The following is a 25981-nucleotide window of genomic DNA, read 5'->3' as shown; positions in this document are numbered from 1 at the left end:
CTAACATTTATAATAACGATAGAATGCATTTGCTTAAACAAGATTGGCAATTTTTCATAATAATAGACATTTATACAGATTTTTATTTATAGGTTTTTTTTTTCTTTTCTGCACCTACAGGTTTGACCCTTTTATGCATGTAACTTCACAGTATAAAGGAAATCCAAACAATATCTCCCTTCTCTCATTTTTATTTCTGCTTGCCCCAGCCCACCTAGGCTTCCATGAATTTCAGAAAGCCTACAAAATAAAAAACAAAAACAAAAAGTGAATTAAAGCAAAAAAAAAAAAACCCTCCATTAAATAGGGAGAATTGTGGTGTGCTTTTCTTGTGTTACCAATTGGTAACAGTTTTAATGATGAAAACCCACCAGTTCCACATGTATAAACAAACCTGCATTATTTATCAACAGCAGGGATATGGAAATTCAAAGGTGAATGAAGGATTTTAGCCAGGCAAGCAAGACCTTAGGCAAACGGGAAGAGAGGTTTCCTTCTCTTGCCCATTTTAATTTTCATTTAAAGCTGGGAGATCTTACAGAAGAAGGAAAAATTAATCTTACTGATTATTTCTTTTTCACTTTTTCAACCAGCCAGGTCAAGCCCTTTAGCTATGTCCATGCTTCCATACTCTGCTCTTGGCCAAGGAAGAAAAGAAGAAAGAAAAGAGAAACCAGGCCTGGACTCCCTGATTAAACACAGCCCAGCACGCCAGGCTGGCGAACCCGGTGGCGGCTCCTTGCACCATTGACCTCAGGCCAGACACCTCAGCGCCGACAATGGGACTTAGGGCTTCCGGCTAAGTTTACCCAGGGCTGGGCAGGAAACCAGATCCGCGGAGGAGTACTGGGGCCCTTTCCTAGCAGTGGGTCCCAGAGGCAGCAAGCCCAGACCATTCAGGACTTGACACTGAGAAAGATCTCAACCTCTATAGAATTTTAGCGATATGGCTTTTTCCCCCAGAAAACAAGTAAACAAACACCAAGCAAACAGACAAAGAAACAAACAAACAAAAAAAGCCAGAACAAACCAGCCCTGCACAGACGAAACGGCCTGGGAGACGGCGAGTGTGGGAGGGAGAAAGAAGCTCCGGCACAGGTGCGAGTTCTGGGGCAGAGGCTGGAGGCAGAGGATGGGTCCAGGCGCTCAGGAAGCGAAAAAGACGTTGTCTGGAAGTTTCATCAGGAAAAATTAAAGTTGGCTGTGAGCTCCCGGATTCGGTTTTCTCGGTTCATTTTCTTCAGTTTCATCCTGCGATTCTGAAACCAGATTTTCACTTGTCTGTCCGTGAGGTGGACGCTACGGCTGATCTCTAGGCGCCGCTCTCGAGTAAGGTACATGTTGAATAGAAACTCCTTCTCCAGCTCCAGCGTCTGGTGCTTCGTGTAAGGGCAGCGTTTCTTCCGGCCGCTCTTTGCTGTGAGCCAGTTGGCTGCATTTTCGCCTTTGGAACTGCCTGGAGTTTAAGAGAATACAGAGGGGAAGGTTAAGTCGAGGCCACTCGGGCTGTATGAGGGGGGTGAATTCCGGGTCTTTCCCATTTAGTGGGATGCCCGAAGTCATAGAGAGAGGGTTATGCCCTCCCTCCTTTTGCAAGAAATCCCTCCAAAAAGGCATGACAAAATCGGCCTCAAATCCACACCCGGTCCTCCCAATTTACATTTTCCTCTACTTTTTTCCAGGCACCTGTTTTAGCACCACGCCGCGGGGCGCTGAGAGAATGAAAGGCCGGAGGAGGCGAGGCCGTACATCTTGAACTTAACGCCTTTCTCTGCCTCTCACCCAGGGGCAGGGAAGCATTTCCTGCCGGCCCCCAAGCTGGGGTAAGGGAATGCTTCTTTGGACGAGAGGCTGGCAGCTCCACTGGCTTACTCTAGCCTCCTAGATCGCCCCAGGCTAGAGGAGAAGGGCATAGTTGGGCCAATGGGGAAGTTCCAAAATACCGATTCTGGGGTCAAGGGCTTGGGTTTGGCTCCTGCCCCTCCAAGTAACCGAAGTGTGAAGCCCGGCAGCACCAGATTCCAGGAGAAGGGGAATGGCCATTCCTAGGTTTTCAGCTCTGGGCCCAAGCGTTCCGGCCGAATTTGTCTTTTCTTTTTTCTTACAACCAGGACTCCCGCCCCTCCAGAAACTTTGAAAAACGCATGGGGGATCGTAAACTCGAACTTCGCCGGTTAATGGGCTTATTTATTGGCTCTGGCGGCTGCTTATTTTGGATGCCTTACAAACATCCGTGCTATCTGCAACCGAGCCACTTTTCCTCCCTGCCCCTCCCCCCCGCGTGGGCCGCGATGAGCAGGCTGGGCTAGGGACCAGGGCTTGGGGGTACTCAGGGCCACGAGAAAGTGCAAGCACGGGAGGAGGGCTGCTCGCTGGTGTTCTCATCCCCCAAGTCTGGGTGAGAAGGGGCCAGAGCTGAGGACGTCTTGGTGTGGGGCCCTAAGCCGGACGTGGATTTTTACAGCATCCCCACGCCCAAATATTAAAAACAAGTTCAGAAGGTCAGCCTGCCGTCAGCTTGGGCCAAGGCCTACGGCTGCCGCGCGGGCTCCTGGTCCTCTGCTCCTTCCTTGTGGGTCTGTCTGTCTGTCTGCCCGTCTGATTTGAGCCCTCGGTTGAGCTCTGCTTACCCAGGGAGTCCTTCTCCGGCGAGGCTTTACTGTTTTCGGAAGGGGCTGGGGACAGCTCCTCAGCCGCCGAGGATGACGCGTGTGCCTCCTCGTCGCCCTGCGAGCCGCCGCCACCGGCGCAAACCAGCGTGGGTGGTGGCGTGGAGTCTAGGACTCGCTCCTTCCCGGCTGCCTCGGTCGAGCCAGAGGCCAGTGCGGGCGGTGGGTCGAAGCCGCGCCCCGGGGGCTGCGCAGGAAAGGGACTAGCGAGCTGCTGCGTGCCGCCGCCGCCACTGCCAAAGCCCTTGGCCGTGCCGTAGGCCTGCGACAGGCGGAAGTAGCCGGGTACTGGCACTCCGCTGGAGGCGCCCAGGGCGCAGCCGTCGGGCGGCGGGCCCCGCGGGAAAGGGGCCAGATCAGCGGCGGCCGAGCCCTTGGGGCATTTGTCAGCAGCATCGTAGAGGCAGTAGGAGCTCTCTTCTTTGATGTTCTGCGCAAAAGAACACGAAGTGGCTTGTGGCGGGGGTTGAGGTGGCTGCGGCGGGGGCGGCGGCTGCTGCTGCTGCTGCTGCTGGGGTTGTGGCTGCGGTGGCGGCGGCCCGTCGGGCGGCTCCATCCGGCAGGAGCGGGGCGCATCCAGCCACAGGTCTAGGGGCGCGGGCGCGTAGCCATGCGTCCCAGGACCCAGGCCCCCGCTGCCACCACCGCCACCGCCTCCGGGCGACGGCGCTTCATTACGCTTGCTGCCCAGCGCGGGGAAGAGCCCGCAGCTTTGCAGCCCGTAGGGCAGGTCGCTGGCAGGCGGCAGGTAGACCCCACCGTGGGCGTAGTAGCCACCTCCACCGCCCCCCGCGCTACTGCCACCACCACCAGCCTCGCCTCTGCCTGAGCTGATGAGCGAGTCGACCAAAAAAGAGTTCGCGGCAGGGCTCTCCGAGCATGACATTGTTGTGGGATAATTTGGCGAAGGGAGCAGATAGCCCTTTCTGGCTGACATTTCTTGTGCAAAACATGCTGAATACGATTAGCAATCCCCCCGCACCGCGGCGGGCGCTTGCAGCCAATCCCGAGCCAGAGTTTCCACGCGACCACTCCCAGTTTGGTTTCGTAGGCGCGGGGCCCGCTCTCTGAGGGCGCCCTCGGAGCCCGCGATTGATATAAATATGTAATCTGTATTGATGGGCCAGAAGACGCACGCCTGACACCTATGGCCCAAAGGCCGGAACTGTGGGGGCTGCCTCAAAGTGGAGGTTGGGGGACCTGGCTCTTGAACCTGTACCCCCCCCCATGCAAGGGACTATTTGGAAGCGCCCTTGGGCCCTGCGCTGTTAACAAGTGGGGTGTTTATGATGTGCACCCCAGCCAACCTTGGGTGCTCCCATGTCTGCTATGGAGTGGCCATGAGTCCCCGTCGCCTTGATCATTTAAACGGGCCCTGTAGCAGGCTAGCTATCCTATACATTTCTGGGCCTGGATCTGGCCTCAATTCTTAAAATTGGCTTCCCAAAGTGGCTGGTAAAAAAGTCGTACTAAGGCTGTCAAGACCTTTGGACAGTCCAGAACCTACAGTAAACCAGTGCGGCCTCAAACATCTCACAAAGAATGAATATTGTCCAAAATCCATCGGCCGATGCACTGTCTTACACCATCCTCTGGTCAGTGAAGGTTTTTCTCCTTCACTGTGCTCAATCGGTTCACACTCTCTACTCCTGTCATCCAACCTTGCACAGCTGCCTTAGTGAGGTGAAAACCAATAGACTGGCAAGAGACCACCACCACCACCACTATCACCCCCGACCTCCCAAACCACAGTTCAGAGGCAAACGCATACTCCCCATCCTCTACCTTTAGAGGACTAGAATGCTGGCCTTGGGTCTCTGGTCTTTCTGTGTTGGCAGAACTGGAAGGAAAACCTTGGGAGAATGTGTCTAGCAAATACCTCCGCCACACTGCTTTCTTTCACGATCTCTTTTGAGCCTAAGCATTCCTTGGCTCCAGGAGGTTCTGACCAAACCTGTCTGTACCCCACCCCACCCCCAAAGACATGGCAAGGGCAGTCCTTTTCCCAGCCATTTTTGTCGTATACTGTGCACATTTTAACAAGGTAGTGATGAGGAAGTCCATTCCCTAGAAGGCTGAACTGGGTTTGGGCCCTATTATAAGAGACTCCAGAGCCCAGGTGCTTGGCTTAGCAGACACTGGGTCCTACTCCAGGGTGCTACCTTTGGGCAATTGAAAATGGTCAGCCTGCGGCATGCTAGCCCCCAAATGTGGGCCTTATATCAAACTCAGGAAATGTGACCTTTTCCGGCAGGATCCATGGAGCTTGCATAGTGGATGCTTTACTCCTGACCTGTGGGTTACAGGGTCTCCAGGATGCCCCAGTCCTGCCAGCTCCAGTTGGAACTAGAGAGCTGCTGACTGCCCAGGACCCCTGAACCACATTGTTCAGACCTCTGCAAATGGCATGGAGAGAGTCTTGTTTTTTAGTTGGCTATATTCTGGTTCCTCCCCAAAGGAATCCAGGACAAAAACAACCCTGATAGCACTCTGAGAGGGAGGAGGACACAGGTAAGCTGACCAGGTAGAGGTTAGGCTCTGGCTTCGGAGATGCAAGACGCTGCAGTTGGTTGCAGCTGCTTGGCAAGCTCACGCCCAGGAGGCTATGCCTCTGCTAACACTCGAGAGGCATCTCTGCCAGTTCTACCTCTGTCTCTCTGGAGGTGATGGGTGGGAGGCCTGGGTATCTGAGCATCTAAATGTAAAAGAAAGGGATAAGGAAAGAAAGAGGGACAGAAGGGGAAGAAGGAGGCAAGGAGACAAGGGAGGAGAGGAAAGAGAGAAAGAAATTCAGATGAGCAGCAGCTCTCTGCAGACAGCCTCTCTGGAAAATAAAAGCTGGGTCTATGTGAGACACCATTAACTATCTGATTTGCTTCTGTACCCAAGGCCAAGGGAAATTTTCACTCAGATGGGCCTTGTTACCCTACCTTAAGCTTCCTGATGTGCGCGGTCCTGGCTCTGTTCACTAGATAGGTGGAACTCCTGTGTTCAACAGTGCCACCTGGAAATGTCCTGAATCTGGGGCTGCTTGAAAAGGCACTTGGCTCTCCAGCACTTCTGATACCTCTCTGGAAAGCTGTTATGTGGGAAAGTGGGTCCCAAGAGCGCTGACTATTCCTTGAGGAAAAGGAGCTCCAGTCGGTCAGCAGGCCTGTAAGCCAGGCTCCTGAGCCATCCCTGTCTGGATCTCATGCAAAAAGGAGTTTCCCTGGCTGAGGTTTTTAAAGAACCAGTGGCCATAGAAGAGTGTGTTGGAGATAACAGAGGCTACAAGGATGAAGTAAAAGACAGTGATAGAGACAGCATCTTTCTTAACCTTCTGAGGGTCACAGGATACCTTCTGAGTAGTCCAAGGGTAGCTCTGACTTATCTTGTAAAAAACAAAACAAAACCCCCTACATCTGTGCATTCCCACAATTTGACCCATCATTTTCAAAGAGTTCATATCACCCACCCCAAGCCGTTCCCTCAAGTTCTCTAGAGGGCTCTCCTTGGACTCAGCGGTCCCTGCCTATTTGTCTGGTAAGATAAGCTAGGTGCCCAACTGCAAGCCACTTAGGCTAGTCCTAGCCAAGGCCTTGTAGGATAGCCAAATGGGTTTCTAGGTTATATGGGATTCAGAAGCCTGCACTTGCTGAGCAAGGTTTAAAACTCGACTCGGCCCCAGTACTGCATTACACTACAACGGCTGCCTCTACTAAAGGAGGAGGAAACTGGATCACTTGCTACCAGCCTCACAGACCATGGCATTGGCAATTGAATCTTCACCAACCTTTTTGGAAGCGGTTACTTTGTTCTCAACATTCCCCTAGCAAGAAACCAAACAGGGTGCTTAATTTAGGGTTTCCTTTCTTTTCCTGTTAAGTGTGGAAGCCTTTATAGCAACCCCTCTCTGACTGGGGATCTCAGTCCTACTTTCATTGAGACTGGCTGAGCAAGGGAACAACAGGAGAGCCTACAGTGAACCGCCCAGTATCCGGCAGACTGGCCTGGAGTGGTTGTCTTAAAGTAAATACAGTGACTCAGAAGCTCAAGTTAAATGTGGCGGTGGGCTGAGTGCCTGCTGGGCTTTTTTGAGTCTGGAGCCCCAGGCATCCCTCAGGCACCCTGAAGGCTCCAGTGTCTCCCTAGACTACAACAATGAGGTGTTAGCCTCCTCAATAAAAATATTCTGTTTATTGAGCTCCTTGCCTTTATGGAGATTCACCATCCCTGAGAGATTAAGTCTAGCCATCCCCCTTTCTTTCTTTTCTCCTTTGCCCTTCCCTTTAGCAGCTGAATTCCCCTTTCCTTCTTGGGATGCCTTTGACCTAAAACCCTTGGTGCCTGCTGGCCTTAACCAGGCCTGTTCAGCAATCACATCGATGCCGCCACCTCGAGAGTCTGTGTTTGTTCGGGAGTAAATATTGTCGGTTTTCTTCCTGGTGATAACACACATTCTCTCCACCGAGAGAAATGCCAGGCAAATGAATCAAGAAAGTGTAACCATTATTCTGCTTTTTACTTAGTAACAGATTCCTCTTCCTGAGTAGGCCCTTACAAGCTTCCCAAATACATTCTTAATACGAAAATAACTTTCACCAGGACAAAACAAGACAAAAAACAACCAAAAATAAAAATAAATACATAAATAAATAAATCCAGGTCCTGAGAATGAAATAACAAATCTGTTTGTACCCAAAAGTCATTCTCAATGTTTTTGGGGTTCTCGATTATCTAGAGGGCTATAGTGCTGGATCGAGGCTTCATGAAGAAAAGTGAATACAGCTTCAATGTGTCCAGCATTAGCACAGTTTCAGAAATTCTCCCACTCATATATTTATGAATAACTAGAATTTTTTCCATGAGCAACATTGTTTTTCTGCTTTTCTTTATGAATGTTGACATTCCACATTTAATGTGTGGGGTTTTCTTTCTTTCTCTTTGTTTGTTTGATTTTTTTTGTTGTTGTTTTGTTGTTGTTTACCAGGTTCAATATGTCCTTAAAATTTTTTTTTTTAATTTCCCTCTAAATCCTACTATTGAGCTGGCCCTCGACCTTTAGCAGGGCAAGTATTGCATCCTTTTGTCAGAAATTTTGAAGTACCAGTGCTATTAGTTTTGTAGGGAAGAAATTGGTTCTGGCCTTAACACTGGAAGCAGCTCAGGCTCATAGGGAGTGCAAGAAGGTGCCGGTCCTACTGCCTGCACTTCACAGAGTGGGCCCTCGTGTCTGCTCTGGCTGCTCTTTTTTTCCTGGCATGGCTTACGAGCCCATGCTTAAGGAAACTAGTGATTCATAAGCACAATTTTCGCTCACACACTTGCAAACAGGGGAAGCATCTACGCTCTATGGAATTATTTTTTACTTATCCATGGCACTGTATATTTGGGGAAAGAAAGAAACTTTTCAACAAACAAAAAGATGTTAAAATAAAAGTTTAAATATGGGAGAAAAGCGCGTTTTAAATCTGGCCTTCAAGATGTAAGGACTTTGGTTATTTAAAACTTGTTTTATAAAAACAAGGAGTCAGACTTAATCCCCCATGCCATTTAAGCAAATATAACGATATTTACCAGTATATTTTTGTATATTTTTATAAGATATGCGATGAGAAGCCCCTCCTCGTTTTAATGGCTAGGGGATTTTGTTGGAAAATGCCAGCCAGGGAGATGCTACATTCCAAATACCGGTTGGAGACAGCAGTACCGGGCTGTCTCCAACATCCTCAGAAAAACCAAATGCGACTTCTTTGAATGGCCTTTTTTGGGAACAAAGCTTTGCGCTAGTCTGCTAGGCAGACTTCTAGGCTGCACCTACGAGAAAATCGAGAAAATCGGTAACCTCTGGCGTGCTGCCCCGGGGGTTGGGGGGAAACCCGGCTCAAACGGCCACAGATGCTGACCACCCATTGTTTCCGAGGAGAAACTTTGTTTTCCCTAGCCTACCATCTCTTTCCTCTCCTAACAGCCTTAATCCCAGCACAGCTGAGTTCCTTTCGTCTGGGTTCCGACCATATCTAACTTATTCAGATCGGAAAATGTCAGCAAAACCAAAAGATCGCCTGTGGTGAGAAGCTTGGGTGAAATGCTGGCACACGGAGCTAAAACCGACAACTTTTCCACTTAGGCCTCCCACTGCTTTCAAACCATAGAGAGCGATGGGACGGCGGGGGTTGGAGGGTGGCAAACGGGCATCACCCCAGAAACTCAATCATGGTCCGGAGCTTTGCTTAGGCGACAGCTACGTTCCCATTCCCACCTCTACTACAGCGAAATTGATAAACTTGTGGCCACTTACCTTGACTCATTTCAGAAATCACTGCCAAGGGGCAGCAGCTTCTCCACGCCGCGATGCGGAAAGGCCTAACGAAGGCGCTTTGCTTTAAATTACAGCCTCAATCACTTATTGAGCGCGGGGACCCCCTCTTTTTTGAATACGAAGGGGTGCCGGACAAGTGAAATAACGTACCGTGCTGCTCTTAGTATCAGAAGCGAACAAAGGCCAAGAATCTCGCTGGGGTTCCGGGCTCCCTGTCGGCTTTGACATTGATCGGGAGTGCGCCATCTCGTGGCGGCTGCGAGCCTAGGCAAGGCTGGAGATCCAGCCTGCGGCCCAGAAAAGGAAGCTGGCTCCGGGCAGAGAAAGAGCAAGAGAATGTGCCCAACCCGCTGCTATTGAGATCTCATTTTTACATCTAAGAAATTGCTGCAAAACCCCAGCCGGGTTTATAGCGGCGCATTCCAAATATGCAAATTGGCCGGCCCGGGACGGGTTTACGACCACATTGTCACAGTCATCGGAGGATGGGCTTTTATAGGGCTCAGAAATCAAACCCGCGCCCGCCCGCCGCCCGCCTGCAAGCAGTTCTCCTGGCTAGACTCGCTCTGGCAACTTGAGAGACTTTGGTTAATCTTTAACCATCCCAAAGGAAGTCTTTTCCTAAACCGAGCTTCCCTGCCCGCCCCCTTTCGCCCCCCAGGAGGGCCCTTGTGCTTCTCAGTGTGTCTGTCCATCAACCAAAGACATTCATCTAGAGGGTCTGTCCCTCTCCCCTTTCAGCTCGCTTTCTCCACCCCTGTCGCGCCAGCTAGACAAACACACAAACAAATAAACAGGGCAGGCTCTTGGAGCCTAGGGTCTCTCTCCAAATGAGACCCTCTTTGCTGCTTTGGGTCTGCCTGGGTGGCTGAAAGAGGGTGGGGTGGGCAACAAAAGGCTCTGTCCTTTCTGCCCTGCCCCTCAAGGTTATGGGTGATGTCCAAATTTAAGGCAGAAGTTCAAAGGCAGCAAACAAAGACCGAGTCCCTATCTTTCTTTGCCCAAGGGGACCAAGAGGAAGCTGGAGAGGAAGCACTCTTAGAGGTTCCCGAGAGACTCCTAGCTCTGCCTTGGTACCTAGAGTCAGATCTCTCATGCTGAAAGGACTCACAAGGTACACCCAGAGGGGTTTTATTCAGTCCTGAGGTGAGCAAGATTAGCCTAGGTTAGGTCATTGGCTATTGCAATTCCCCACAAGGCCTTCTCCGGAGCTAAGGTCAGTTGGAAGGACTGAGGTCTCACACCATAGGCCCTGATATATCCCATCCCTAATATGCTGCCTTCCACAAGGACATATAGCCTCAGGCTTCCTATGCTTAGCTTCTATTGCAGCTCAATCCTGATTCCATCACCTCTCAGGGGCGTGGTAACTCACCCCTTTTGCTGCTAAAAGGATGCTAGCTGAGGGGAGACATTTGGCAGGAAAAAGCGGAACAGGGAGAGAGAAATGTCACACCAGGACTCCATACTCAAATTTCTACCCTTTTTATTCTTGGTATGCCCTATTGTCTCTCTGTGTGTTAAAATGTATAGGAAATGTATGTTGAGCAAGGGCCGGCCAAAGGCGCTCACTACAGACAGAACCACCAGGGATTTCTTAAGGCAGGGAGGCAGAAGAGATTCATCTGGAGAGCGCCTGGCTCCCCAGAAGACATTCTCAGGTCTTAGTAGTCTGGCTCTCAGTGTCACAGTGTTGTAAGAGATTAAAAAGACCATCCCCAACATCCTTCCCACTCTCTCCAGCACCCTCAAATAAGTCAACTAATGGGGATAGGGAAAGGAGTATTGGAACACAGTACGTTATGGTTTCTTTATTTACAGTCTTTTGAACACCATCCCTGTATGAAGCATACATTCAAATATTTTAGCAGTGAGCGAGTTTAACCTTGGAACACTGTAAACAGATAGAGCCTTTAAATATTTTTATTATCCCTGCCCCCCCTCTACATTGCTTCTTAAAATTCGCTTTGGTTCCTTCGGGGAAATATATATATATAATATAATATTTATCTTTTAAAATAACTCCAAATCACTCTCCAGCTCTTAGAAGATTGCCAGAAGCTTCCAAGCTCAGTTCTGAGTTGATGAGCACAGAGTGCAGGGTAGGAATGAGGGATTTGGGAGTGGTGGTGGTGGGGGACTTCACCCCTCACAGCCAAAGGCCAAGGACCCACTGGCCAGGCCTGCTGCTCTGCTGCCTGACAGACACCAAATCCAAGTTTCCTTAATGTGGTGAGGAGTTTGCCAAGATGTAGCCCTCCGCAGGCGTTTCCTGTAGAGATTGAGGGGTCGGGAACCAGCACAGCCTCTGGAGTTTTCAATGTCTTCTCCCCTAGGAATGGTCAGCTCTGAGATGGGGCATGAACGAAGACCCATCACCACCATTGGGAGGTAGAAAACCCAGGTAGGCTGCAGAAGGTGGCTGCCAGGAGCTCAGGTTTGGGTGCAGATCAGTGGTGGGATGATATTAATGACATCTGGATAGGTTTCTTCTTCCTCCAGGACACCCCCCCCCCCGTCCCACTCTCTCTCCCTTTTCACAGCCACCTTTTAGTTAGCTGTCTTTCACATTACTTTTGGAAAGAAACCCCAGTCTGGATCTCTAGGAATCCTCCCCTTTCTTCTTGCTCCTATCCCCAAGATGAACTAGGCTTGGGGCACACAGTTTCTTGACTTGGGAGACCTGGGGGTGGGCAGGCTCTGTGCAGAGGGTCTTGAGCGGGTGGCCTCCTTAGGGTTTGGCAGGGGGCCCAATCCCCAGTGACCACACCCAGCCCAAAGCTTTTGCAGGCTCTAAGAGTGAACCACCAGGGGTCCCAAACCATTCATTCTGTTGATTCACAACCCTTAGAATTCAATTACTATTAGGAAGGTTAATCACGGAGATCTGAACCAAGAGAGTTTCAGGCCCCCTTCCTATTGGGCGACTCTCTGATAAGGAAACCTCTCCTCTCTCCTATATCACCCCCCTTTTCCAAGTCGCAATGTGGCTTGACCTTGTCAAGGGCAAAATCTGCATATTATTTCACATGTATGAAGCCCCCCTCCCAATTCCAGTAGGCTGGAGCCTTAGAGAAGTGGATTGGCTGAGTAGTACTGTAACCGGTCTCTGTTAATCTTTTTTTCCTTCATTCTTCTGTTCTGAAACCAGATTTTGACTTGACGGTCGGTGAGGTTGAGCATGCGGGACAGTTGCAGACGCTTCTCTTTGTTGATGTAGACGCTGAAGAAGAACTCTCGCTCCAGCTCTCGGATCTGGTATTTGGTATAAGGGCAGCGCTTTTTACGGGTGCGTTGGCCACCTAAGGAAGGAGAGAGGCAAAGAGTGAGAGGGCGATAGGGGGTGCAACCCTCTCCCAGGACCCCCATTGGAGAAGGTCTGGCCACAGGGTCTGGAGGCCCAATCCAGGCCCTTTCAAAGTCTTTCCAGGCCCCTGCCTTCAGGCTTCTATTGCTGGTCAGGGGCAAGTTGCAGTCTGGAGCCGGCTTCAGATAAAAGCCAGCTCCCTAGATAGGCCCCCAGGGAAAGGACTCAGGCTGCCCCTTGAGCTGAAAGGAAGGCTCCTCACAGCAACAGGCGAGTTTGCGCTGGTTGAACCGCTTTGAACGGAGGCAAGTGGGGGTTGCGGGCTGCTCCTTGCCCCGCCAGACTAAACAAACAGCCGCCCGAGGACATTTCACCTTCAGCACCTGGGCCGCCTGTTCCCGAGGCAGTAAAGGCATGCATCCTGGCCCCAGGCTTTCCTGCTTGCCGCCATGATTTAGCCCTCCTTAACATCTGGGGCGGCTGAGGGGTCTTTGTCAGCCTGACTTCTGATCACCAGATCTTGCCTTTTCCGCCAGCCTCCCAGCTCTCTCGAGGTGGGAGGTGGCAGAGGAAACCCCTACCCAAGCCTTCACTCAGAACACACCGTCAGCACATTGCCAGAGGGCCCTCAGCAGGGTAGGGATACTAGTTTAGGAAGGGTAGAGGAAAGAGAGGCTACCTTAAGCCTCAGGCAGGAGCCATTTGTTCACCCTCACCTTTAAGAAACACACACACACACACACACACACACACACACACAACTTTTGACTGATTTAAAAACAATTGTGAATAACAGAAGGGGGCTTGTAATTGCAACCGGACCAGAGGAAAATGGCTTCCTTTGGACAAAAAGGCCAACTTTAAGTTAATTTGTTTCTTTTAATATATTGCTTGAGCTAAGTGGGCTACTTTATCTGTTAAATGCGCTCCTAGCGCCATCGTTAAACAGCCGATGCCTTTGAATCCCAGCCGGGACTGGAGTCCCGCCGCAACACATGGCTTTTATAAAAATCTCCGGATTACCCCGCTATCAAAGGCTCCTGAAGTCCTTGTAGGGGGAATTTACAGGCGCCCACCTCCGGCTCCCCAGCCTGGAGCTGGCCTCTAGCGGGGATCGTGCTGTTGAGTTTGGGAGCTGAGAAGGGAAAAAAGGAAAAAAGGGGAGTTGTATTTTTTTTTCTGCAGGCATGCTTTGGCCGGTGGGTATTTCACGGCCAATTTCAGCACTCGCCACGTGATCCCTCCTTTTATAACAAAGTTTTGTTGGGGGAAACCTAAAGGCCCTTCATAAACCTTATATGCTTATAAAACAGCATATAAAAATTTAACAGCGGTGCTGCGCTAGATTCCCAACTCCCCTTTCATAAAGCGCTGGGCGCTGCCTTTATACGCACCGGAGCCACCGGCCTTGTCCTCAGTGTGGCCGGAAGACGACTCGGGGCTGCTGCTGCTCTCGGGTCGCCGCCGTCGCTCCTTCTCCTCGGCCGCCGCCTCCTGACAGCCGCCGCCGCCGCCGCCGCCGCCGTCCGAACTTGAAGTTGCCGGCGCGCCCGTGGCCGCCGCCGCCACCGCCGCAGCGGAGGTCGCAGATGCTGCTTGGGGCCCCTTCTCGGCGTTCTTGTCCCCGGGGTAGTCGGAGGAAGCGAGGTTTTCCGGGGTGCCGTAAGCCGTCTCGAAAAACTGGTCGAAAGCCTGTGGCAGAACGCCGTTCCTGCCCACCGTGCTATAGAAATTGGACGAGACGGCGGGGGTGGGGTGGTGGTAGACGTTGGCCGAGCTTTTGGCCAGCACGTCGCCAGGCACGCCGGCCGCGCTGGGCGCCTGCAGACAGTCTCTGTGCACGAGCTCCTCCGCGGAGTAGCAGTGGGCCAGATTGCCGCGGGGGTGCCATTTAGTGGCGGGCTCAATGGCGTACTCTCTGAAGGTCACTTCGCGCACGGGTTGGACCTGGGGCAGGTTGGAGGAGTAGGAGTATGTCATTGGGCGCGAAGACGGGGTCTGGGGCAAAAAAGAAGGGAGGCTGGAGAAATCTGGACCCGAGACGTAGTAAGTACAACTTGGCAAATACATGTTAGAGGAGCAGGGACCACGCTCATCAAAATCCATCATTGGGCTACCTTGGGCTCTCCGCAGTAGCCGAGCTTAACATGATTCTCCACTGCAGCTGCCTCTTTGAAGCGGATCCGTGAAGTAGAAATTTGGAGACGTAAGCTGACGTGGAAATCTATCCCCATCCTTAGCAGGGAGGTGCTGGTCATGTGACCCGATGTTGAAATTGACAAGCCGCGAGCTAGTCCCGGCTTTTTTTTTTCTAGCCCCCCTCCCTTTCCTTTTTTCCCCTCCCCTCCCTCCTCGGCTTCCTTTCTTTGTAGCCACCTCAGGGGAAGCAACAGATCGTCACTCGGTGTTCTCACCGAAAGCACGTAATCGCCGGTGTAACTCATGTTGGCTGGGGGGCCTCCCCGCGCGCAGAAAGGCTGGGGTGCGCCCCCGGGCAGCTCTCCTTTGCTCAGCTACATGGTCCTGGTCCACGAGTGCTCTGAGGGCGGCAAGAGAGCGCAACTCCTGACGCCTCCCCCCACTCCCCGGTGGGTGAGGGATACAATCTGGGCTGGGGTGGCCAGGTGAAAGCCCGGAATTGTATAGCTTCAGGTCCCGGAGTCTGTTATCCGAAGGCTTACGTTCAGCACCTTCTTCGCAGCCCCCCTCCCACAGGCTTGCTCTGGGAAGCCCCCCAGCCTCAGATCCTGGCTGGACCCCATTTGGGGCCAGGCTTCGCCGGCACGGATGTGCCGGCCTCGTGGCTTGTCCGATTTGCACGGTGACTTGATTACACGCTCTCATTCACGGTCACTTCCGAAGCGCTTTAGTGCCTTCCGTCCCCAAACCGCCAACAGGCAAAGCGGCTTCCCTCCGCGGTTTGTCAATAATCCGCGCTGTCCGGAAGGGCCTTCGCCTTACCCGGGTTCCACCTTCCCTGTATCTTTCTGCTTACTTCCTTTCCCCACACCCTGTCCTTGAAGGAACCCCTTCTCCTCGCTGCCTGTAGGGGTTCGGAGTGACTCCTCAGAGCCAGAGGCACTTCTGCTCACCGGTCCGCAAGCTGCCTGGTCTGCTGAAGCTGACGAATCGGGAAACCATGCAATTGAGGCGAACCTTGGGCTGTTTTAGAGGCGCTGAGGAGCCTTCTCCTGGGTATGCTGCACCTTGGGGTGGGGGTGGGGAGGGGCACCAGACTGCTTCAGGGCTTCAGAGCTGTGAGGGAAAAGGAGGGAGTACTGGCCCAAGGAGCCCTGGCTAAGAAAAGAGTCTCTTCTTTCTTGCAAAACCTAAGAGTGAAAGCAAAGGATATTCAAGGCAGAAATTGAGACAGCTCCCATCATTCTTGTTCTTTAGCCCACAGGAGAAGCACAATGCCAAAGAAAAGAGAGGTGCTCTCCTGACTGCCTGCACCTTGGGCCACAGAGATGTCTCAAAAGGACACGGCTTGCTGTACAGATAGATACCTCTAAAGAGGCCTTGGCTGCTAAGTTGCATTTAGCTTTCTCCAGAGGAGGAGATGGGGATTAAGAAGATAAAATAAGGACTGCCATTCTGCAAGACCGAAGATGTACTTGGGGGAAAATGAAAGAGAAAAAAGAGGGCGCAGGACAGCTAGGCAAACTGAGCAGAGATGGGGCTCCAGACTAGGGGACTCACCACAACTCCTTTCTTAGAAGGTGCTAGGGTGTCACAACAGTCTAAAGTGAAAAATGAAAACCTTTTTCCCTTTCCTCATTCAGGAAATAGCCAAAGGTATTTACATATCTTGGGGAGATTTAGAGCATAAACGCTAAGATCTTTGGTATTTAAGTGTCAACATCGATTTATTTATTTATTGCTGAGCTGACTGTAACTGACTCAATAACAAATTTAATCATGTATTGCTCTGGAAAAGAACTACTCTCGTTATGTATTTTCTCCAAATAATGACCCACCATTGCATATGAATGCCCACTGTAAATATCAATAATATCAAGTAATTACTGTGTAGTGGAGTAAACTAATTTATTAGCATTAATGTTTATGTGGCTCCAACCCCCCCCCCTCTTTTACAAGGGCTGCTTATCACAAATCAAGCTACTCGGACACATTGGTTTAATGAACTCTTTATTCAGGATTTGCTGCAGGAACTTTCATGCCCCTTGAAATCCCTGAGAGCTGAACTTGAAATTATTTGTGCATCTTCAGCTTGACATATTTGTTCACTGTGGCTTCATAGATGACTGCCACAGCGTTTGCATGAGATCCAGGAGGGAGAGAGGGTGTTGGGAAAGGGTAGCTTCAGGCCTTCTAAAGCTGAGGATCTCAACTACAGGATGGTCCTGCAGCAAAAACTTCTATTTCTATCAGTTACCAAGGAGGCAAGCGTATCTGTCTCTTCACGGTTGTCTTTCTGGAGGAGATCGGATAGAAAAGGGAGGTGGGCTTGCAAATGGCCTTACAAGAGCAGCTCTCTGGGTTGGTTTTGCTACCTCAAACTTTCGCCAGCAGCCCACCCAGTCCTCAATACCCCTTCCCTCGAACAAAAGGAATGCATGAAGGGTTTCAGTGACTTTGCCATAACAAAGGCGCCACCATTGCAGGGCTCGCCCCGCCCCTGGGTGAAGGCAAACAAATTCTTGCACTTGCATTAGGGCTTTTAAGACCATAATTGAACCCGGGGGCGTCTAGGAGAACCGAAAACAGTTCTAGACAGACCTGTGGTTTTATAGCAGTTTTGGCAGTCAACTTCAGCTTGTGCCTGAGCAGTGGGGCCCGAGGTGGCTCAGCCGCGGGGGACGCCAGGCCGCCTCCCCTGACTACAAGGCAGCTTCTCTCATAATTAACTCGACTTCCCGGGATGCCAGGGAGAAGGGGTACCCGCAGAAAGGTCGGTGCTGCGCGGCACTGTGCAGTGTTCTGCACAGCCAGTGCTTCCTAGGATCTCGTGGAGGGCTAATTGAATAGGAGCCGGCAGGTCTGTATCCCATGGGTGTCAGCAGGAGACAAGGCAAATTCCCGAGGAAAGACTGCGGAAGAAGCCTCACTAGAAGCTGACAGAGCAATTCGACAGGCTCTGCAGAAGAGGGGTGCCCAGAGGGGCATCCTCGAAGGGAGCGTGTGGGGGCGCTGCGGTGAAGATGGATGAGGGAAAGGCTTTTGATGGCAATGAGGGGGGGGGTGGCCTGGAGCTGCCGATTGCTTTTAGTTCTCTAAGCAGAGAGAAGAAATGGATGCTCAGATCCCTAAGGCTGCTCAACAGTAGCCGCTTTGCTTAACCTCGTCCTGCTTGGCCCTGGTAGTGTGAATGTTCTTCAGTCAGGTATCAGGGTACAAGGTGCGAGCAGCCCTGAGGTTCGGACAAAATCTGGAGGAAGAAAGGGAGGTCTCTGAGGGTCCTTGGTTTTCACTTTGCTCTGAGCTTAACTGGTTCTTTGACTTTCCAGGAGGCCCAAGGTTGATTTCAGCCCACCAGGATCTGGGGAAGACCCAGCTAGGGATAAGAGCACACCAAAAGGCCAAGTCCGAGTTCCATTCCTAGAAGAGGCGGCTGCAGACAAGGCTATGACATTGGCCCTGGACATTGGTTTCCCAGGAGCTGCTTTTTCTCAAGAACTCCACAGCACGGGGCTGTCTCCAGAAAACGCTCTTCAACGTTTATTTCTTTTAATCGTCGCCCGGAGCCCTAAGGCGGCTAATGCAAGAGGCCAAAAATGTTTGGAGGAAGAAAAACAAAGGCAGGAAGTGGCCGCGGCCTGACGGTGCGTGTGTGTCTGTAAAAGAGGGAGGGAGCCGGTTCAACCTCCCCTCGTTTTCCCGAACTTCAAGGTCTAGGCAGACCCCCTTAGGGCCTTGCCAAGGCTCCCCCCACACTCCCCCCCCCCCCCGGCGGCGCAACGTTTGGAGGTGGCCAACGATTTAAGCCTCGGTCGGGCTGAAAGGAGATTTGATCGGCAGAACAAACCAACCCTTTTCGGAGGTTTCTTTTGATTTGGTCCTAAAGGGTATATACTAGTGCCCACAGCGGCTGGGGGTGGCTGCTGTTTTCCTCCCGCCGGGCTAAAAGTACCAAGAAGGGAGGGAGGGAGAGAGATTCAGGCACCTTGCGCTGGCTGCACTCTCCTTCTGAGATAGAATATCAGAATAAAGTGTATTCAGGTGCCTCTGCTGAATTTGATTTTCCTTGCAGTCGGAGATGTATGGGCAGTAGTTAGGAGCCTCGGGGGAAGCTGCCTAGGGTGATTATAGCTTTTGAGGAATCGTGTATTTGTAGAAAGGCAATGGGAGGCCTTGTAGCCAGATTGCCTGATCCAGGCCAGATTCCAACAAGAGCCTTGAGATGGACCGCTATCAGCTATCAGTTGCTAGTCTCCTTAGCACTATGCCACTTCAAGGGAGACTAGAAAGAGACACATGGGCAACCATAAGCATAACTCTGGGCTTCCTAGCATCAACTCCTTCCATCAACCACCTTCTGTCAAAGGGGGTGGTTTGGAGGCCAGCTATCTCTAACTCAGGGCATCCATCCGAAATACCCAGTGCAGTTCCTGGAAGGATCCGCATAGCGTGAATGTCCAACCGTTCTCCAGATCCTTCTCAAAGCCTGTTTTGTTCCCAGGCTGTTCTTCCTGCCCTGTTTGTCTCCCATCTTGACTTTTCCCATCTATCCTTTCTTAGGCTTTCTCCTGCCTTTTCTGATGTCTCTCCTTGATTCAGCAAGAGCTGATGTGTTCCCTGGCAGGAAACTACTCCACAGGTTTAAAGAAAGAGGTCTTCACCAGAGATCTGAACTGGATTTCTTACCTTTTTCAATGAATACTACATTCCTCCTCTGCCTCCTCCTCCTCTGCCTCCTCCCCCTCTTCTTCCTCCTTCTTCCGCCCCCCCCCAGGAACACTTGTTCTTTTTCTGAGCCCACCTGTTCCTATTCCACTCTGAGGAACCACAAGTAGCTAACGTGGGATGGGTTGGACCCACCAGACTGATCAAGTCTTGCTCTCAATCAACTAGAGTTGCTTTTCAGTGGATTGATTAAAGCACCATAAATATTTTGCCTCTTTCTGCTGTCCCTAGCCTTACTTTCCTCTGTCCCAAAATATTGCATTGTGTTTATAAAGCTGAACTGAACACTTTAGTGTCATATTGTACCTAGGCGTGAGAACTGACTAGTGAGGGTCATTGGTGAGGTAACTACAAAATCAGAAGTCTCCCCGGGACGGACTGGAGGCCTGACCTCCATTTAGGTACTTTCTCCTTCAAAGTAGGAGGTGTCTTTGCACTATGCCTTTCCTCCACAGTGGCGAGCCAAGGAGAGGGATTGCATGGAATCTTCCGAGATTTGCTTACTGGCAGATAATGTCCAATCCATCACTTTATACTTGGGTAAAATATCAGGGGATCCCCTTATCCCTAGTAGGTGGAGACAGGGGTTAATTTGTATATATATGTCAAGGAACCAACCCTCTCCTGAGCTGGCCTACCTGCTCTCTACCTCAAGAGAACAGGTAATAATACCTTGAACTTGACCTCAACAGTTGATTCTTAGCCTGACTAGTGGGTCCAATAACTATCCCTTGCCCCTAGACATTTGAGCAAGCCCATATCCTTCTGGCCATCAGAGGGTAGAGCAGGAGAGCTCAGCTTAGGGCCTCCATGGCCTAAACAATCTGGTTATCATTTAGTTTGGTGAGTTTCAAGTTGACGGGAGGAGGGAGGGGTTACTTGAGAACTATTTTTATGTTTATGGTTGCTGACTCATTAGAGAAGATTTGATTTTTTTTCCCTATAGAGTGGGTTGGAGTAGGGTGAGGAAAACTTTGAACAGTGAAACCTCAGTTCCCAATAGCTACCTTCGTATATTTTTTATATCCTCTCATTCCCCACAGCAGCTTCAGCCTAAGAGGGGGGTGGGGTGGTCTCCTCAGCTGCGTGTGTGTCTTCACTCACAAAGAGGACAAAGGAGCACAGCCAGACGGTTGTCCCTGGTCTTTGGGTTCCGTCCCTAAGCTGAGTCTCTGAAGACAGCCCCAGGGCCCTAAATTACAAATGTCTCCTAGAAGAGCCTCACCTCTGCTCACCGCTGGTGGCAGCCTACATTAGAAATCAAAGAAGTGCCTCAATGTCTCTCCAAGACTACAGGAAGATCCCCGTCCTAGGAGCCCCCCCCCCCATTCACCTTGCCAGGCAATTCTGGATTCCGTGCTGCCCTTCCTGCTGTGTCTCCTTACCACAGCTCTTGGGGGGAGAAGCCCAGCTCCCCCCCCCCAGTTGAAAAAGGAAATGATAATTGGCAAGTTTCTTTTGGTTCACTTTGAGTGTTAGAGCCAGTGGCTCACTAGTCTTAAGGTATGTGTTTACTGCTAGGCCTGATGCTCTGACCCGCTGCTGGCAGACATAGAGAAATTCTCTGTCCCGTGGAGTACAATGAGGGGTTGGGGGAGAGGCGGCAGGAATCAAGGGGTTTTACATTGGCATCCCCTTTAAAATTTTACATTGTTCACCTCCTTTAAAGTAGATTTAGGTAGAAGGGCATTAAGAGTCTCACCAAAGACCTGAAAAATCCAGTCTGGACTGGATGACCCCAGCAGGATCTTTATTTTCATATCCGAATCCCAGCCGCCAGGCCGGCGGAGCCGCTGCTCCTATCCGGCCAGAACTTCAATTCAGCTAACGTCTATTCTGGACGTGTAGAAACGCACTCTTGCTCTGAATAAGTCCCCGCGGGCTCAGAAATCTCCCGTGCAGGGGCAGTTTCTGCCTTTCCATTATAAAGGCATACATAGCTTGGGCTATCCCTAGCTTCAAAGACTCCCTTCTTTCAAAGGTGGACGGGGATAAAGGGAATTGAAAAGTAAGAAAGATTCTTGTCCGGTGCTCAGGCTCAGGCTACCAAGGCCAGGGCACGCTTGCAACAAGAGTGATGGCCTGGCCAATTACGTGTCCTGTGCTTTTCTGTAGTCGTGGCGGCTTCTTTCTCAGGCGGCCCTGACCGTGAAGAAGGCGGTGGCGCCGAGGACTTGACCTTTATGGTGGAAAGAGCGAAGAACGGGAGGAGGACTCGGCTGTCTCCAACCTCGGCTGTTTCCAGCCTCTGCCACCCAATAGCAGACAATCCACGCACGCCTGGCGTCACCTCCATTCCCCCTCGTGTTTCCGTGCGGGACCACGGGCTCTTGGCCAAGAAATAAAGCCCCAAGCAGGCTTTCGCCACCTACCTATCCCCCCTCCCCAGGGCAGAAGTCAGGGCTACACCGGGCTTCTCAAGGCTCTCTTCTTGTCCTAGATTCCAGCTGCTCTCGGCCAGGCCCTGGGTGTTTCACGGTGCCAGGCAGGCCCCGGGCGGTGCTAAGCTCCGGCGCGCCGGGTCCTGTCCTCAGACTTCAGGCGGCAGATGCTCGGGGACCACGCGTCCCGAGGCTGCTTCCCTGCCCAGGTGGAGCCTGTTCCTGGCTCTCCTGGCTTCCTTTCGCTCAGCTCCAGGCTCCCAAGATTTAAGTGTTGGGGACAGCAAATCGCGATGTCTTTTCAGCCAGTCTCAAAAACCTCTTTTCCAGAAAATGCTCCTGTCAAGTTTTATTTCCCGTTGCAAAACCACCTTCCACGCAGCCAGGAATTAAGGCCAGGAGAGATTAAATACCCGATTATTCTCCTGGGGACAGAGGGGCGGGGCGGAGAAGGGGGCACCCTCACAAAACCTTCGCCTCGGTCGCCGGTTCTCAGCAAATAATGCCTGGAGCCCGGGGAGGCCTGCGAGGCCCGCGGTGACGTCAGCCCGAGACTCCGGGCGGCTCACAGCGCGTGTCCGCGGCCATCCTGTGTCCACGTAGCACGAGCTGCTGATCACATCACAGCGACCTCCGCCGCGATCCTGAGGCTCTTCTGTCTGCCGCCCTCGTGCCGTCGGAGCCGGGTGGGCCAGGGCAAATTCCGGGCCTCCATCTTGAGCAGGGGTGTCCTGTCCCCAACAGGCGCGACACCCGACAGCCCTCTGAGTCCACGGCTACGTTGCTCTCACTTGCCAACACCCTTGCACTGGTGGGGTAGGCCCTCGCCTCTCGACGGCTCACAGAAGTTTAAAAATCTTAGACACCGGTGAAATTATTTCTGCCGCGTGGGTTCAGTTCTGCAGCAGAGCCGGATAGAAACGAAATGGACTGTGGCAAGGCCTTGGCTGCTTTCTTGTTGGAATTTTTCTGCGCAAGCATCACCTTTCTTTTATAATAATATTTTACATAGCAGGCACCTCTCAGGCATTCGTCGGCTCTCGGTAGATGCGTGAGGACTGAGTAGTAATTTTCATAAAGAACGAAGCCCGATTTTATTTACCCGGCGGCCATGCAGATGAAAACTTAATTAGCGTGCCTGTCTAAAACCCAGGCAGGCATAAATCTCGCCGGGCCTTTTAGATAGGGCGCATCTTTGCTTATGAAAAATGGGATGCAAGCAACTCACTGCACAGTTCTCTGATTCTCCAGGTCTCGGGCTGCTGCTATGCATCGATCAAGTTTAAAGGAATGCACATAAATCAGCAACCCCCTAGAGTCTCTTCAGTCGAGGTTCACAAGCCCAGAAGGGCGCCTATGGACCCCCATAAGGAGATTAGTGCTCCAGGGCAACGTTCCTCACAGCTCCTAACCCCAGGGATTCGCTGAGAGGAAGCTAGATGCTGCACCTTCACTCACCCAAACACTCAGCATCGAGCACTCTGTACTTATCTATGATCTGGCTATTATTCGTATACAAATACTTAATACTCAGCTGAATTTCACTGCCTTCCGGGGAATCTCTAAACATTTAAATTAAGTTGAGTATTTTTAAATGATATCTTCCCCCTTTGTCTCTAAGTTCGTTTGATTTTGAAATCATACGTTAATTAAAAAAAAAAAACAACAACAAACATTGGCCTCAGTTCGGCATCAGGCGTAAATACTTAGTGAAATGCATAGTGACGTTTTACAACCGTCCACTTAAAGTTACTTAATAAATCTGACAGTATTGGGAGCAGATGGAAAAGGTCGTTTTTTTCAAGTTCCATGTTTATAATTTTTATTCAGGAAGTTTCCTTTTTAGAAAAAAATACTTGAATGAGATTTTCAACATCATTATTCATGGATCAGTGTCTGCATTATTATTCCTGTGCTTTTAGGAGTTTTTGTTGTTTTTTTTTTGTTTTGTTTTTCAAGAGGAGGCCAAAGTTCTCCTGACTGTCTTGTTCGAAAAGTTTTAGGCTGGTTACTATTTAAAAATGAAGAAGTCTCCAGTCATGGTAGCATATTCCATTAACCCCAGCACTCTGGAGACCAGGCAGGTGAATTTCTGAGTTCGAGACCATCCTGGTCTACAGAGTGAGTTCCAGGACAAAGAAAGTGTATCTTAGAAAACAAAACAAAACACCACCATCAACAACAATAATAAAATGAAAAAATAAAAATATCTAAGAAGTGATTACAATCCATAACCACCTCAACTAATCTGTCAATCCACGCCATAACCATGTCAGAACTAAAGGGAGGGGCACCCTCACATCTTCTGGGGAGAGAGAGAGAGAGAGAGAGAGAGAGAGAGAGAGAGAGAGAGAGAGAGAGAGAGAGAGAGAGGCTTTACCTAGAACTGCAGTAGTGGTGACTTTCCAAAGGGGCAGTATTCCATCTGCAGAGCTGCTGTTAGCTCTTCCCTAGGCCGTAGGTTCAGAAGATGTCTTACGTCTAAAGAAACATATCTCCTATCTCCAGAAGAGCCCTATTCAGAGCAGTTCACAAACAGTGTTTGAACCAACTTGGAGGGGAATTTCCAACACTTTAAATATTTTGGAGACGTCATTAATGTTGCTGGATGGTAGTTCATTCGGAAATGATGCTGTAACACAAGGTGCTGGGTGCGGAGTCTCAAGCAGTTATCTTCGTGTGTTTCCACAGATGGTTGGCAATCCTCAGGGTAGCAAAAAGATTACACTTTACAAGATCATCTGACATGTATTTTTCAGGGCCGTGTTTTTGTTTAAGCAGCTTTATATTTTTTCCCCCATAATTCTTCATCTAGAAAGACATAAAGAAGCTCTTGTTTTCAAGTCTTTGTAAGTCTTCAAGAAAGGCGGGACATGTTTTCATTATCTGGGATTGTAACAAGCCAATATTTTCCAGCAAATGATAAATTCAGGTCTCCCATTCACTGTTATTGTCTCCTGACATAAAGGTAAAATTAACCTGCAGCTGAAAACCCAAATTCCAAAGCTACTGGTTCCTTCAACATTTTAATGTGTGTGTGTGTGTGTGTGCGCGCACAAAGGGTTTGGCAAAAACAAAAAAAAACAAAAACAAAACCCCACATTATCCCACTTGTATATTAAATACATAAACATACTGTATTATTTATGACTCTGAACACAATATCTCCTGTGCTGTTGGGGGCCAATAAACAATAGCTATAATACTGATTGTTAATATAGTTTTGACAGTGGTATATTTATTTCTTCTACAAAACAAATGGTGCGCAAGTATCAGTATAAGATTGCACAGCATTATGGGGCAACAATCAGCTTTGAGCTGTCTAGAATAGTTTTCTTCCGTGTCCGTATTGTGATCATTTTGTAGATGGAATATTTAAGTTCTCCTACTGACTTTTTAGAGAGGTGGGTTGCTTTGAATTTCTGAAATGTAACTCTAGAACTCTAGACTTAGGAAGGTATGTGAGACTTTTTAACTTGCCGTAAAGATTCCCAGATAATTCTAATTAAGGTCACAGACCACCTTGGAGGGTGAGGGCTGGGAGTGAACGGTTATTTAAGAACACCTCTTGGACTGTAACAAACATGTACAGCTTTAAAACAGATCTGTAGAAATCTGATGCACGGCGAGCCGCTGTGAGCACAGATTAAAGTTGGCCATTAAAGAAAGGAAGCAAAATTCACCACATAAGGAGCATTTTGTACCCCAAGTCTAGAAATCGGCTTAAATTACAGTATCTTCACTCGTCAGCAATTAATAATATCTGTACAAATTCTACAATTATGTACACAAGCACACAGACACTGATATGCAAATACATGTATAAACATATATTATATATTCACATATATACAAGCACAAGTATAATTTACATATATTCAAATATTCTCCTTTTTGAGCAAAAAAAAAAAATATGACTACTAAACCTTTAAAACAAGTCAAGTCAGAGCTCAGTTCCCTTGAAGCTGAAGAATGTCAAGGAAGCTTGTCAACACAAGGTGGCGCCCTTGATCTATGAATCTGGCTGAGGCCAATTCATGAGCTGTCAAAAGTCAAGGTCACAAATTGTCTTTTTTCGTCAAGGTCAAGGTTTAAGGCCTTTCCTAGTCCTGTCATTTCAACAAATACCAAAAACCTGTCCTTTCAGTCACATGCAGACTTAAGAGCAGATTTTAAAATACGACAGTCTAGGCATTGCTGATACTCAACAACTGGTTTTCATTTGCCACAGGGAGCCTGGGAACCTCCTCTATCTCTCCCTCCTTCCCTTTCTCTCCCTCTCAGAACACCTAACACTTTCATCTCCTTGAAACCTTTTCAATTGTGAGCTTTTAGTTATGTGAGATTTTTTTCCTCTTCTCATAAAAAAATTTAGAAAAACCTGAACAATAATAATAATAATAAAAGACTGGTCCTTGGCTTGTGTAAAACAAACCTGCTTGTTTAGTTTTTGTGC

General features: G+C 50.0%; 2 protein-coding genes across 3 annotated transcripts; both read right to left on the bottom strand.

Moving 5' to 3' along the window:
* Positions 1-1175: 1175 nt before the first annotated feature.
* On the bottom strand, positions 1176-9114 carry Hoxa10 (homeobox A10). Of its 2 annotated transcripts, none has more exons than XM_021164338.3 (2): positions 8953-9114; positions 1176-1456 (listed from the first exon to the last, which is right to left on the bottom strand). In XM_021164338.3, exons 1-2 carry the CDS (start codon positions 8960-8962, stop codon positions 1182-1184), a joined length of 285 nt encoding a protein of 94 aa, XP_021019997.1. In that variant the 5' UTR covers positions 8963-9114; the 3' UTR covers positions 1176-1181. The 2 variants fall into 2 exon arrangements, with proteins under 2 accessions (XP_021019997.1, XP_021019996.1); XM_021164337.3 differs by lacking the exon at positions 8953-9114 and adding an exon at positions 2631-3606.
* Positions 9115-11868: 2754 nt separating this feature from the next.
* On the bottom strand, positions 11869-14389 carry Hoxa11 (homeobox A11). Its single transcript, XM_021165606.2, has 2 exons — positions 13675-14389; positions 11869-12275 (listed from the first exon to the last, which is right to left on the bottom strand). The coding sequence occupies exons 1-2, from the start codon at positions 14387-14389 to the stop codon at positions 12043-12045; spliced, it is 948 nt and encodes a 315-aa protein (XP_021021265.1). The 3' UTR covers positions 11869-12042.
* Positions 14390-25981: the final 11592 nt, after the last annotated feature.

The sequence above is a fragment of the Mus caroli genome, unplaced genomic scaffold, assembly GCF_978045245.1.
Source record: "Mus caroli unplaced genomic scaffold, Mus_caroli_1 scaffold_7, whole genome shotgun sequence".
In the NCBI taxonomy this organism is placed as follows: Eukaryota; Metazoa; Chordata; class Mammalia; order Rodentia; family Muridae; genus Mus; species Mus caroli.
This window is presented reverse-complemented; position numbering and strand designations above follow the sequence as displayed.